Genomic DNA, 12,225 nt, shown 5'->3' on the forward strand with positions numbered 1-12,225 from the left:
AAGATAGAGACCGAATGGTTCATAGCAGAGACCGAACGGTGTGAGATGGTGGAACTAGGCCGAACGATGTGAGCAAGAAAGACAACTGCCGAACGGTGTAATTGAGGACCGAACGACTGCAGGAAAACATAGACAAACCAAACGATTTGTGAAAGGAGAAGCTGAATGAAGTGGTAGAAGACATGCCGAACGGTCAATAGTGTAAGACCGATCGGTCAAAAGTGAAACCGAACGGTCATGCGTTGAGCCCCAGTTTGAGTGCCGCAGCTACCGCCGTGCACCGTTTTGGGGCGCTGAGCGCCGCCGACGTGGGCTTGGACCCATTTTCTGTTATTTTTCTGATATATTTTGGGCTTGGACTCATTTTTTGTTATTTTTCTACCCTATTTAAAGACTTTCACGTTCTAGGGTTAATATCTTTTGATGGCTTGAGCATAGAGACACACTTTTCACCCTTTGGGGGCAGATTTGGGGATGCGGGAGTCTCCTCTTCTCTTTCTAGGGTTTTTCTATCTCTTTCATTCTTTCATTGTTCATCTAGTTTCTCCATGATAATGGGGAACTAAACCTTATTTTTTGTTGGGAAAGATGTAACTTCTTAAACTCTCACGTATTGAATTGATTCTTAATTATATATGCTTTACTTCATTAATTGTTAGGGCTTTTCTCTTTGCTCTTTGCATGCTTTGCTTAAGTCATTCAATTGCATGATCTTTGATTTTTTCGATATGGACACATACGGGGAAATCTAGAACTGGGGAAATTCTCCCGGAAGCAATATTACCTAGACATAGGAATAGGAGGATCAGTTGCCTTTAAGCTTCTGTGCGAATGTAATGCATGATTAATTTCTAGGGAGACAAGACATTGTGAACTAATAATTAGGAGTAGGCTTTCTTCACAGACACATCGGGTTTAAGGTAAATTAGAAAGTGGCATTAACATTAATGAAGAAGTTGAATTCATATATGCATGAGAGTAAATTAGGTGAAATCTAAACCCAACAACAATATCATCAACTTCATCCATTCATTCTTGTGTTTAGCCTCAATTGATCAAATTGCATTCATGTTTATTTTATTGCATTTGCATTCAAAACCCCCAAAAAATTTGTTCTTTAGAGTCTTAATTAGTTGAGTAATCACATAATTGTTTAGTGTCGTGAGTCTCTTGTTAAACGATACTTGGTCTTACCATTTATTATTACTTGATACGATTCGGTACACTTGCTAACAGTTGCATATGTCCTATCCTGGTTACTTCTTCCTGGAAGGTTTTTGCGCGACAAAATGAAAATATAAGATGTGTTTCTGTTGAATGCAATCAAAAAAAGAATTCCAACCAACTGGGTTGAAGTGTTAAAGGACCACATGATTGAAGGTGGAATTAGACATGCACACAACCTGCCGTATGGAGTACTTATTAGCAAGATTCTGGTACTCCAAGGTGTTGATGTGAATGGTGAAGACAGACACTTGTGTGAGAAGTCAAATGAAATTGGTAAAACAACTCTAACCTCTATTTGGTTGAAGAAAACTATGAATGACTGATGTTTCAAAGATGAGGAAATCATTCTTGTAAGCTCAGGAAGCTCACCTACCATAAATGAAGATCATACTAATTTCATTCATGAAACAAATTTTGAGAAGTTTGTTGTGGAATAATTGAGAAAGTCTGCTGAAAGATCTTTGAAAAATGAAAAGACTCTTCTTTGACTAGAAAAGAAAGTTGATGAGTTTTACCAAAAAGGCATCAGATGTGACTCTGCAATAAATGATATTGATGATTCTAATGATGATGAGTTAACATATGAAGATTCCAAGAAAACATCTTAATCGGAATAGGAATTTTTGAAAGGATTTTGTGTCTATTATGTTGTCTATGACTAGTTTGAGTATTTTCTTTATTTGTTCTATTTTGTTTTGTAGTAAATGGATTTTAAGCCATCTTTTAATTCCTGATTGTACTTATCTTTTTAACATCAATAAAATTATCTTTTGGCAATCAATCTATGATCTGTGAATGATTATATGAATTCATTAAATCGATTAATTGACTTGTATGATAGCAATTGAACATTTCATTGTTTCATCATTACATTGCATATTCATACTTGTTTTGTGATAATTGATTACTTCTCAGTTACATTGCATATGAACTAACACTTGATCTAGTCAAAATGAAAAAGATTATGCAGGAGCACTGAGTGATAACTGAGATGAAAGGGTGATGAGAGGGTCGCACCTCCCAACAAAAGTTGTGCATAAAAGAATGCAGTATAGTACTAGGCAGTGACTCCTAGGTCGTCTCTCAAGGACCAATTTGGGTTCAGTCTCGGATCAAACACATAGTGGGGGGGGAATTTTGAAAGTGTTTTTGTGATTCGAAAATGATGTAAATTAAGACTGGAAATTAGATACAACCAAACATAATTGAAAACAGTGAAATGAATTAAAAAAAACGTGAATACCGAACGGTTTCTAAAATAAGTGAGGAGATTGGAAATGCAAGAAGATAAATAAACTGAACAGAACAGACAACATGATAACAGTAAATTAAACATTCCTAAAGCCAAAACTAATTTAAACGCATTAGAGAGACAAGAAAACGGAATCCAAAACTATTAAAATGCAATGATGAGCTAAAAAAAATTAAATGCACAGTGGAATAAAGCTTGGAAATTTCACGGTGGTTGGAAATGAAAAATCATAACTTAGCTAACAAAACTTGAAATGCACATTGCAGCAGTTTTGAATGAATATCATCACAATAAAGCAATATTCTAATATATATAATATGAAAAAAATATGAACGAAAACCCATTCTCTGGACGCTGCAGCCGTAGGCACTTCTTCTTCATTCCCTGAACAATTGCCTCCTTTTTCCAAAATGAAGGGTGAATATACTAAAATATAATATGTGGCAAGGGGTACCGTGCCTCACTTCTCCCAGCAAAAATTCATCAAGTAGCTTGACCGTGGCTTTTAAAAGAAAGTAAATTCATTTCTTCTCCCCATTTGAAATCATGTGTTGTTGCTTCTTCCCTTCTCCACGTTTCCGCACACCACCTACTTCCTCCACCAACGTACTGTTGCTTCCAAGTGTTCAAATGGAAAAAACAGTGAGAGCTAGAATAAAATAAAACTTCAATAATGCAAAGTGCTAAACCAAAGCTTCATTCAATGATAAACTCCAAGAATAAAACGTTCCAGCATTTCATTCCATTCAAAGAGAAAGTGTTCAAAAGCCCGAGAAAAAGAAAACAAAGTATGAGAGTGTGGCGGCTGTACTCTCCTTCCTCCCTACCCTACTACTACTACGGACTGCCCTCCTCCTCTGCTGGACCGTGTGCTCTGGAAAATTTCTCTTTACTCCTTCCTTGGGCCATGACCGTGAAGGCCACCACGTGCTGCTTTGCTACTGGACCTTCCGTGTGCACCTCCCATGACTCCACGTTTCCAAGCTGGAATGCTGGATGCACCCCCCTGCTCCCATGCTTCCGTGATCTCTCTGCCACCACATTTCTCTGCTACGTGAAGCCCACCAACAGCCCTTTGCTTGCTGTTTTCCAAAAGAGAAAGAAAGGGAACGTGCGGATCCATGTGCTACTGTCCAAAAATCCCTTCTCATGGGCCCTCTCTCATTTCACGTGGCAGCTTCTTTTAAGGACATAGGATGTGTGCTATTTCTTCAATTGAATTGAATGTACTTTTCTTAATAGGCCAAAAATTAATCCAGCCATGACTGACACCGTTGGTTGCTGCCTTTCAATGTGGTCCCCTCCATTTTGCTTCTTAAAATTCAAGAATTAAAGGACTTGCTTAAGAGTGTTGGGAGGTCTTAGCATCATCCAATGATCAATTCCAGCCACCACAATTACTAAACAGCAAGCAAACAATGCAACGGATTAGAAATCACTCAAACAGCAGTAATCCTGGACTGACATATGAGAGTAAAATAAATACTGGGAACAGCACAGAATGAATTTGAACAAAGTAAAAACTATATGTTAAAATAGACATCCATACGAAACTATGAAAAAAAATTGCATAGAAAACGGATAAGAATTGAACTCGAACGAAGACACACAAGTTGACACAACATTCACGCAGCACTGTGCGAAAATTGAAATGACTGAGATGCATTTGGCTCAATTTCCATTTCTCATTTAACCTTCAAATGTCCCAAATTGTATCTCCAAATTTTCCTTGTAAAATAATTAGCTCAGATGATTCAAATTAGTTAAAATAAGAATTTCCGATCAAATTTAGCACAATTAGGAAAAATAGGATAATATTGTACATTCAAGCACAATTCCTTGATTAAATCCGGTACAATAAACTAAGTGAAATCAATAAAATATTGTTTCATCAAAGGGATATTTCATAATGCATTGTAGAACTGAACCGATTAAAGAAGAATCATAATCGATTGAATTTCGTCAAGTGGTTTGAAGTTTCTTATCTGCTAAATCTTTTACTTTAAACCATGAATTATGATTGCATATGTGTTTGTAATCTCACTGTTTAAAATTCGTTGTGTATCTGATATGAGTTTATGGATGATAACACTAGGTTACTATGTTTCAAGATGTATCTAAAATGCTCTGATATTTGTGATATTTGTTTGATACATTGCTTGAAAATGTTTGAATGATACATACTCTGTTAAGGGGAGTTTTGTATTATGTTACATGACTTTCACATGTGGACACTGCTGACAAGGGGAGCATCATGTTATTATGTTTACATATGTTGATGCATTGTCAATATCTCTGTATTTCAATTATGTTGATAGGGGGAGCACTGTGATAGCTAAACCTAATCCCTGTGATAATGGTTTTTGATGATGACAACACATGATTAATAAAAACACATGTGTATGATGATGACAACACTGCTTATGGTTATTATGAAATATATACACATATTGTGATTGTCATATTTGACATACATTTGACATATTGTATTGACTGATGCATACTATGTTTGTAAAGTGATCATATTTGTGTATGCACAATATATGTTTTGAAATAGAAAAACCACATGCACAAAAAGCATATATGCATGACTTAATCGATTATAGTGTTGAGATAATCAATTAGGGTCATCAGTTTGAGTTTTGAACTATGGAAAAACAACAAGTTTTGAATTGATTATGTTAGTTGGTAAATCGATTAAAACTCGTGTGTTTGCTCATATCATTTTCAAGTGTGATGTGATGAGTTTTAGGAAAGAAAAGTTTTCAAAATTCTTCTAAGTGTCAAAGAATAATCGATTACATGGATTGTGTATTCAATTAAGTCTTTTAAGATTTGAAAACTCACTTATGCTTATCGAACTGCCACAACGGTCATATTTTAAATATGTTTGACTAAGCATTCAATGAAAATCGATTGTATTAATTGCGTATTCAATTAAGGAGCCAAGTTAGTTGTAATTCTGTTACACTTGTGAAATGTAACCAATTACATAAGTTGGCTAATCGATTAAAGTGCGTTAGGAATGACTTAAACTATATATTGACACATTGATTGAATTTTTGTAAGACAATTGAGATTTACATTTTCATATCTGATTAATATTCTTTTGAGAAGTTTTACAGAGGTGGTCAAAAGCTCCAAGAAACAAGAACTTGAAGTGGTTTACTATTCTTGAAGATTTCTTGAGAGGCAAACTTCACTGAATTAAAGAGGCTGATCGTTCTGCACAACTGAGGTGCTTGCTGTTTATTCAGGAGAAGAAGATTCACAATCTTTGATTTGTGGTTCCCTGTGCGTGTTGCCAGGAAGAAGAACGAGGAGTTCTTTGTACTTTGAGACGGTTCTCAAACGGGTGTTTGCAGGAGATGATTCTTCTTGCCATAGGTTTTCTGTAGTGGCCGGAGTGGTCGCTATAAAAGCCTTGTTGTAAAAACTCAAATCTGTATAGTGTAATTGGCTTTCAATCTCAGGTTGATTGAAAGAACATTGGATGTAGGCAGTGACCGAACCAGTATAAAAATTAGTGTTTAATTTTCTTCTCCCAATCTCTTTCAATAATATATTTTCAATCAGAAAGAACATATATGTGATTTATTGAATAAATATACAAAATAATAATGTCGTCTATTTCTAACAGTTAAAGAAACTAAAAATACCGTGTTAAACAAAAGTAGTTGAAAGATGTAGAATTTATTTCTAAATTACCATAACTTTGTGCAGAATCAATCTACTAGTCGTTTCTGGGACAATTTAATCACTTAGTTCCCACTTGACGACCGAGATTATGAACAACGATGAATGGACATCTTGTCAGACCGTACTGGTGGCATCAAACCACGATCTTTAGTTAGAGAGACATTACCTTTTTTATCTAGAATATACAATTGTGTCCGTGGAGATATTTGTTATCGACATGTGATTCCTCAAGGGAAATGAGACTATATATGTGATGGTGACTCGCGAAACTCTTGTGAAATTGTGAGGTGGGCAAAGAAATATGTTTGCATGAAGCGTCTACTTGTGTTGTCAGATTTTATATTTTACATGTTAGGGTATCCACAACAGTACGATATTAGTAAATTATCTAGTATCTCAATTTGTTCCATGAATTTTGATTGTTTAGTTGGTACACAAAGGTAACAACTTCGTTAATTAACACGCATGACCAAAGAACAAGACACTTAATTATTTGAAAAATTAAAAGTTCATATTTAATGTATTTTAGAAAATGAAAAAGTTAGTTATGGATTAATGATTCTTTGTAGTTATTTGAAAGTAAACAATGATATATAAATAAGGTTTAAACCCTTCGTTGGTCCTCAAGTTTGTATGAAAATCTCAGTTGGGTCCTCAAGTTTTTTTCTGTCTCAATTGGGTCATATTTTTTGTAAAAGTGAGCACATTTTGCGATAACCGTTAAGTGTTGTGAAACGGCGTTAAAATGGTGTGAGCTGGAGCACAGAGAATGTGGTGACGTGTTTAGGGTTTCTTACGTGGACTGTTTTGTTTAAAATAATAGTGGTGATGTGGCAACCCTTTATTCATATTAGGTATATCAGAATTAGGGATTTGAAAATTGGAATTGGGGATTTAATTTGGTTGTTGCGAGACGAAGCGGAGGACGAACAAGAACTCCAATCTTGAACAAGACGAAGAGGGCAGCTAATAGTTGACGCGACTAAGGTAAGATACCTCGTTTCGTCTTTGGTTTTGTGTTTCAGTGCATGTGATTTGTGGTCTTCGACAATTGGGTTTTTGTCTTGGTCTGTATGTATTTTTATAATGCTTTGTGGTCCCCATTTTGCATGTTCAATTGTTACATTGTTTATCAGTTGTAGTGGTCCCAAATTTTGTTTCTTGAATTGTTTTTCAGTTGTAGTGGTCCCCGTGTCTATGAGTGTTTCGTTAGTGGGGATGTTACTTTGTTCCCTGTCCCCCTGTCTTTGTCGGTGTGAGTGTTTAGTTAGTGAGTGAGTGTTTAGTTAGTGAGTGAGTGTTTCCGTAGTTGTAGCAGTGTAATATTCGAAACACTTGTTAACCCCCATAATGTACAGGTTATAAAAGGAAGTTGTTGATATGGATGAGGAACGTATTAAGGTGGTGGTCCACCATTCTGGAAATTTTGTGAGTGATGATAATGGGAACTTAAGCTTTGAAGGAGAGAGAGCAGAATGGTCTTGTGATCCAGACTTGTTTAGCTATTTTGGCATAGTAGCGTCAGTCAAAGATTTAGGTCATATGGACATCAAAGAGTTATGGTACGGTTTAGGAGGTCAGTCTGTGCACCCAGATAGGTTAGAATTATTAACTGATGATAGGGGTGCCATGCACATGTTGAACATTGCTAGGTTAAATGATGAAGTTCATCTGTATGTGGTTCATAATATGATGGAACCAGAAATAATAGAAATGATTGATTGGGTTGGTGGTCAAGTTAATGATGAAGGTGATGTTGCAAGACAAGTGGAGGAGGTTGAGGTTGTTCGTGATGTTCAACTTGGAACAGAAATGGTGGAGGGTGAGGGGGATACCCATGAGGGTGAGGTCCATACTGAAGTTGAAACAGAAATGGTGGAGGGTGAGGGGGATACCCATGTGGGTGATGTTGAGGTCCATACTGAAGTTGGAAGAGAAATGGTGGAGGGTGAGGGGGATGCCCAGGAGGGTGATGGTCTGGATCATACTGCAGTAGGAAGAAAAATGGTTGAGGGTGAGGATGATGCCCATGAGGGTGAAGGTGATGGGTATGAGGGTGATGGTGAGGATCATAGTGATGTTGGTAAAAAAATGGTTGAGGGTGATGGTGAGGATCATAGTGATGCCCATGAGGGTGAAGGTGATGGGTATGAGGGTGAAGGTGAGGATCATAGTGATGCCTATGAGGGTGATGGTGAGGATGTTGAGATCCATCATGAGGAGGAAGCTGAGGTACATGATGTAGATGATTTTGAGCTAGAGGATTATGAAGAGGATGATGATGTAGAAGACAGTGAGGGTGATGCACATCAGGCAGAGTCTGAGGACGAAGATGTAGATAGAAGTGAAGGAAGTCTAATTGATGTCAGCGTGCATTGTGACATTGGGACTTCTAAAGGAAATGTGGGAGAACAAGCTTCCAGTGCCTTACTTGAGTCTGAACGGTCAACAGATAATGAATTTATTCATGATATGTGTGGGTTGTCTGACAATGAGTGGTTATTAGAGGAGTTGTTGAGTGGATCAGATAGTGAGGACAATCATGTGAGGACTAAGATAAGGTTTCCCACTTTTAGTATGCCTAAAACTTTGGTGGATTATAAATGGGAAGTAGGAACCTATTTTCCTGAGAAAAATGAATTCACAGATGCCATAAGGACTTATGCACTAAGTAATGGGAGAAGTTTAAAATTTATTAAGAATGACAAGAAAAGGATTTCTGTCAAGTGCTTGGGTGGAAGAGGAAATTGTAAATGGTATGCGTATTGTTCCTTTAGGACTGATATCAGTGCATGGCAACTGAGAAAAGTGTTTGATAACCACAACTGTAGTAGAGATTTCAATGTTAAGTTGATCACTTCAAAGTGGTTGAGTGAAAGGATGGAGAAAACTGTGAGAGAAAATCCTACAATGAAGGTCATGGACATTAGGGACAAAGTTACTAGGAAATGGAATGTAGGAATTTCAAGAAATATGGCGTTTAGGGCAAGAGCAATGGCAAGAGATAAGGTTGAAGGATCATTCAAAGATCAATATAGAAGACTTCGCGATTATGGTCATGAGCTGCTGAAAACAAATCCAGGAACAACAGTAAAAATCAAAGTTGATAACAGTAATGGTGAGGTCATATTCCAAAGATTTTATGCATGCTTGAAGGCATGCAAGGATAGCTTCATTTGTTGTAGACCTATTATTGGCTTGGATGGATGCTTTCTGAAAACCAAGTATGGAGGGGAGTTACTAACAGCAGTGGGAAGAGATGGAAACGACCAAATGATGCCCATAGCATATGCTATTGTTGAGGTAGAAAACAAAGACTCCTGGACTTGGTTCTTGGAGCTCCTTATTGAGGACCTTGGTGGGGCAGCTGTATGTGCAGGATGCACATTTATTTCAGACCAACAAAAGGTCAGTGAATGTTCAATATGTTTTACATATAACTGAATATCTTTATTAAACAAATGTTAATTACAATATGTTGAATATGTCAGGGTCTTTTGCCAGCAATCCAGGATCTTCTACCTGGTGTAGAACAAAGATTTTGTGTTAGGCATTTATATTCAAACTTCAGAAAAAAATTTCCTGGAAAAAACCTTAAACGTCTGATGTGGCGGGCAGCAACAGCAACACACCCACAACAATGGGAGACTGAAATGAGGAATATTAGAGACATAAATCTTGACGCATTTAAATATCTGATTGCCATCCCACCTAGGTATGCATTAAGTCTTCTAGTTATTAACTCTTAACCATATTTCAATATTTGCTTCCTTGCCATGACACATAGTTGACTACTTATATTCACTTATCCCAGGTTTTGGTCAAGATCTAGATTCACCTCTAGATCACAATGTGACACTCTTGTCAACAACATGAGTGAGGCCTTTAATGTGTGCTAGTTGATAGTAGGTCTAAGCCTATTATTACCATGTTAGAAGACATAAGGGTTTACATAATGAAGAGATGGGCTGCCAACAGGACAAAGATCACATCATATCAAGGTTCAATATGCCCCAAGATTTTTAGCAGATTTCAAAAGGAGTCCTGGTTAACTAGACATTGGTTACCAAGGTAACTTTTATGATGTGTGTTTCCATTCATGTTAACTTTCTTTCCATTTATTGTGATCCATCTAATTGTGTTTTCAATTGTGTTTTCAATTGTGTATTTGAAGTGAAACATCTTTCAGAATTTGGTCAGCAATTTGTTGTGAATATTGACACCATGGACTGCACATGTAGAAAATGGGCAACTATCAAGAGACTTACAACACAATAATTAACCCTATCAATGGACAACATGTCTGGGATGTTACACCCTATGCAGATATATTACCACCAAAGAAGAGGACAATGCCAGGAAGGCCCAAGAAGAAACGAAGGCTAGAGGAGTGGGAGTTGAAGAAGAATAACAGTGAATTAAGAAAGGGTGGCCAGAGGAAAACATGTGGCATCTGCAAACAACTTGGACACAACAGAAAAGGCTGTCCACAAAGACCTCCAACAGTAGAGGTTCCTACAGCCCAATCTTCTCAAGTCACCCAACCTCCAGCAACACATGTTCCTATTGGTGACCAATCTTCTCAAGTCACCCAACCTCCAGCAACTATGCCTTTATCTGATGAATGATGTACTGATCAATGATCTAATGTACTGATCCTAAATTTATATTTTGTAGCAAATGTTTGCTCTATCATTTTGAACACAGTCTGTGCAAATGTATTGTTATGATGTATTTTGGATATGTAAGACAATGTTGTTATCATTTTGAACAGCTTCTGTTATCATCTAAGACAATTGAACAGCTTCTGTTATCATCTAATACAATGTTTGTGGTTATCAGAAAGTGATTACTGCCCAATTTTGTTATCACTCATCAACTTTATTTCTCATTACTTTATTGCTCATTGCTTTATCATTATTCCACTTAAAGTAACAATACAATTAAATGAAATTAAATGACACACATTATCACTGTAATAACTCACCAACATTAATAAAACACACATTACATATAAGCCAAGTTTCAAGTCTGATAACATTAATAAAAAACACATTACATATAACCCAAGTTTGAAATCTGATCACAGATGACACAGCATCAACCAACTTTCACCAACATTGCTAATACAATTACATTCAAAACAAATATGACAAAGATCATCCCCACCAACAATTTAAACCACTTATCTAACTTAACTAAACTTTTCTCTATACAACCCAGTCTGATCTTTGGACAATATGTTTCTTCCATTTGCAACACACTGTCTTCCATGCTCATCACACCCACTTCTTCAGTTCTTTCACTATCAGTCCTTTCTTCTACATTCACCCATTTTCCTTCATTTCCTTCGTCAATGCACCACTTGAAGAAGTTGCAACCAACCAATTCTCCACTCCCACCCTGTTCAACACCAACACACACACCTTCGTAAAAACCCAAATAAATAGACATAGATTTATTGTGATATCAAACTGACCTTGAAGTTAGGGCAACCCCAGAATTTTTTCCCCTTGTTCTTAGGGGTTCTCGCAGTACGAAACACTGCACTGTGACCACAGAGGCATCTTGGGTTTCCATCGAAGCTCCTAACACTGCCACTACTGCGTTGCATGGCCGAACCCAAACATTGGCAAGAGGAAGATGAACGAGACATCCTTACCACCTCCTCAACAGTGCTTGCCCAAGACGTAAGACACCAGCTCTGGTTCACCAAGACGAAACACGATCCTCTCCAACAGGAGAATATACTTTGGATGAGATGGGATGCCCTTAAATGTTAGGGCTTCGTAGCCTACGTGGATAAAAACAACAAACAGTCAATTTTAATGCACAATGCCACGTCCGTAAATTGAAAAATCCAGCTCACACCATTTTAACGCCGTTTCACAACACTTAACGGTTATGGCAAAATGTGCTCACTTTTACAAAAAATATGACCCAATTGAGACAGAAAAAAACTTGAGGACCCAACTGAGATTTTCATACAAACTTGAGGACCAACGAAGGGTTTAAACCTATAAATAAAGTTATTATAAATTGTTATA

The 12,225-nt window shown here is 37.0% G+C and overlaps 2 protein-coding genes across 2 annotated transcripts; one reads left to right on the top strand and one right to left on the bottom strand.

Moving 5' to 3' along the window:
* Positions 1–6,903: 6,903 nt before the first annotated feature.
* Positions 6,904–10,806, top strand: LOC148203068 (uncharacterized). Its single transcript, XM_088109724.1, has 5 exons — positions 6,904–7,165; positions 7,537–9,586; positions 9,670–9,893; positions 9,993–10,068; positions 10,420–10,806. Exons 2-5 carry the CDS (start codon positions 7,559–7,561, stop codon positions 10,804–10,806), a joined length of 2,715 nt encoding a protein of 904 aa, XP_087965850.1. The 5' UTR covers positions 6,904–7,165; positions 7,537–7,558.
* A 324-nt stretch (positions 10,807–11,130) lies between these two features.
* On the bottom strand, positions 11,131–12,164 carry LOC148203069 (uncharacterized). The gene is made up of 2 exons (XM_088108414.1): positions 11,658–12,164; positions 11,131–11,581 (listed from the first exon to the last, which is right to left on the bottom strand). Exons 1-2 carry the CDS (start codon positions 11,832–11,834, stop codon positions 11,279–11,281), a joined length of 480 nt encoding a protein of 159 aa, XP_087964540.1. The 5' UTR covers positions 11,835–12,164; the 3' UTR covers positions 11,131–11,278.
* Positions 12,165–12,225: the final 61 nt, after the last annotated feature.

This window comes from Vigna umbellata, chromosome 3 (genome assembly GCF_029865625.1).
Source record: "Vigna umbellata cultivar VRB3 chromosome 3, Vumbellata_1.0, whole genome shotgun sequence".
Taxonomy (NCBI): Eukaryota; Viridiplantae; Streptophyta; class Magnoliopsida; order Fabales; family Fabaceae; genus Vigna; species Vigna umbellata.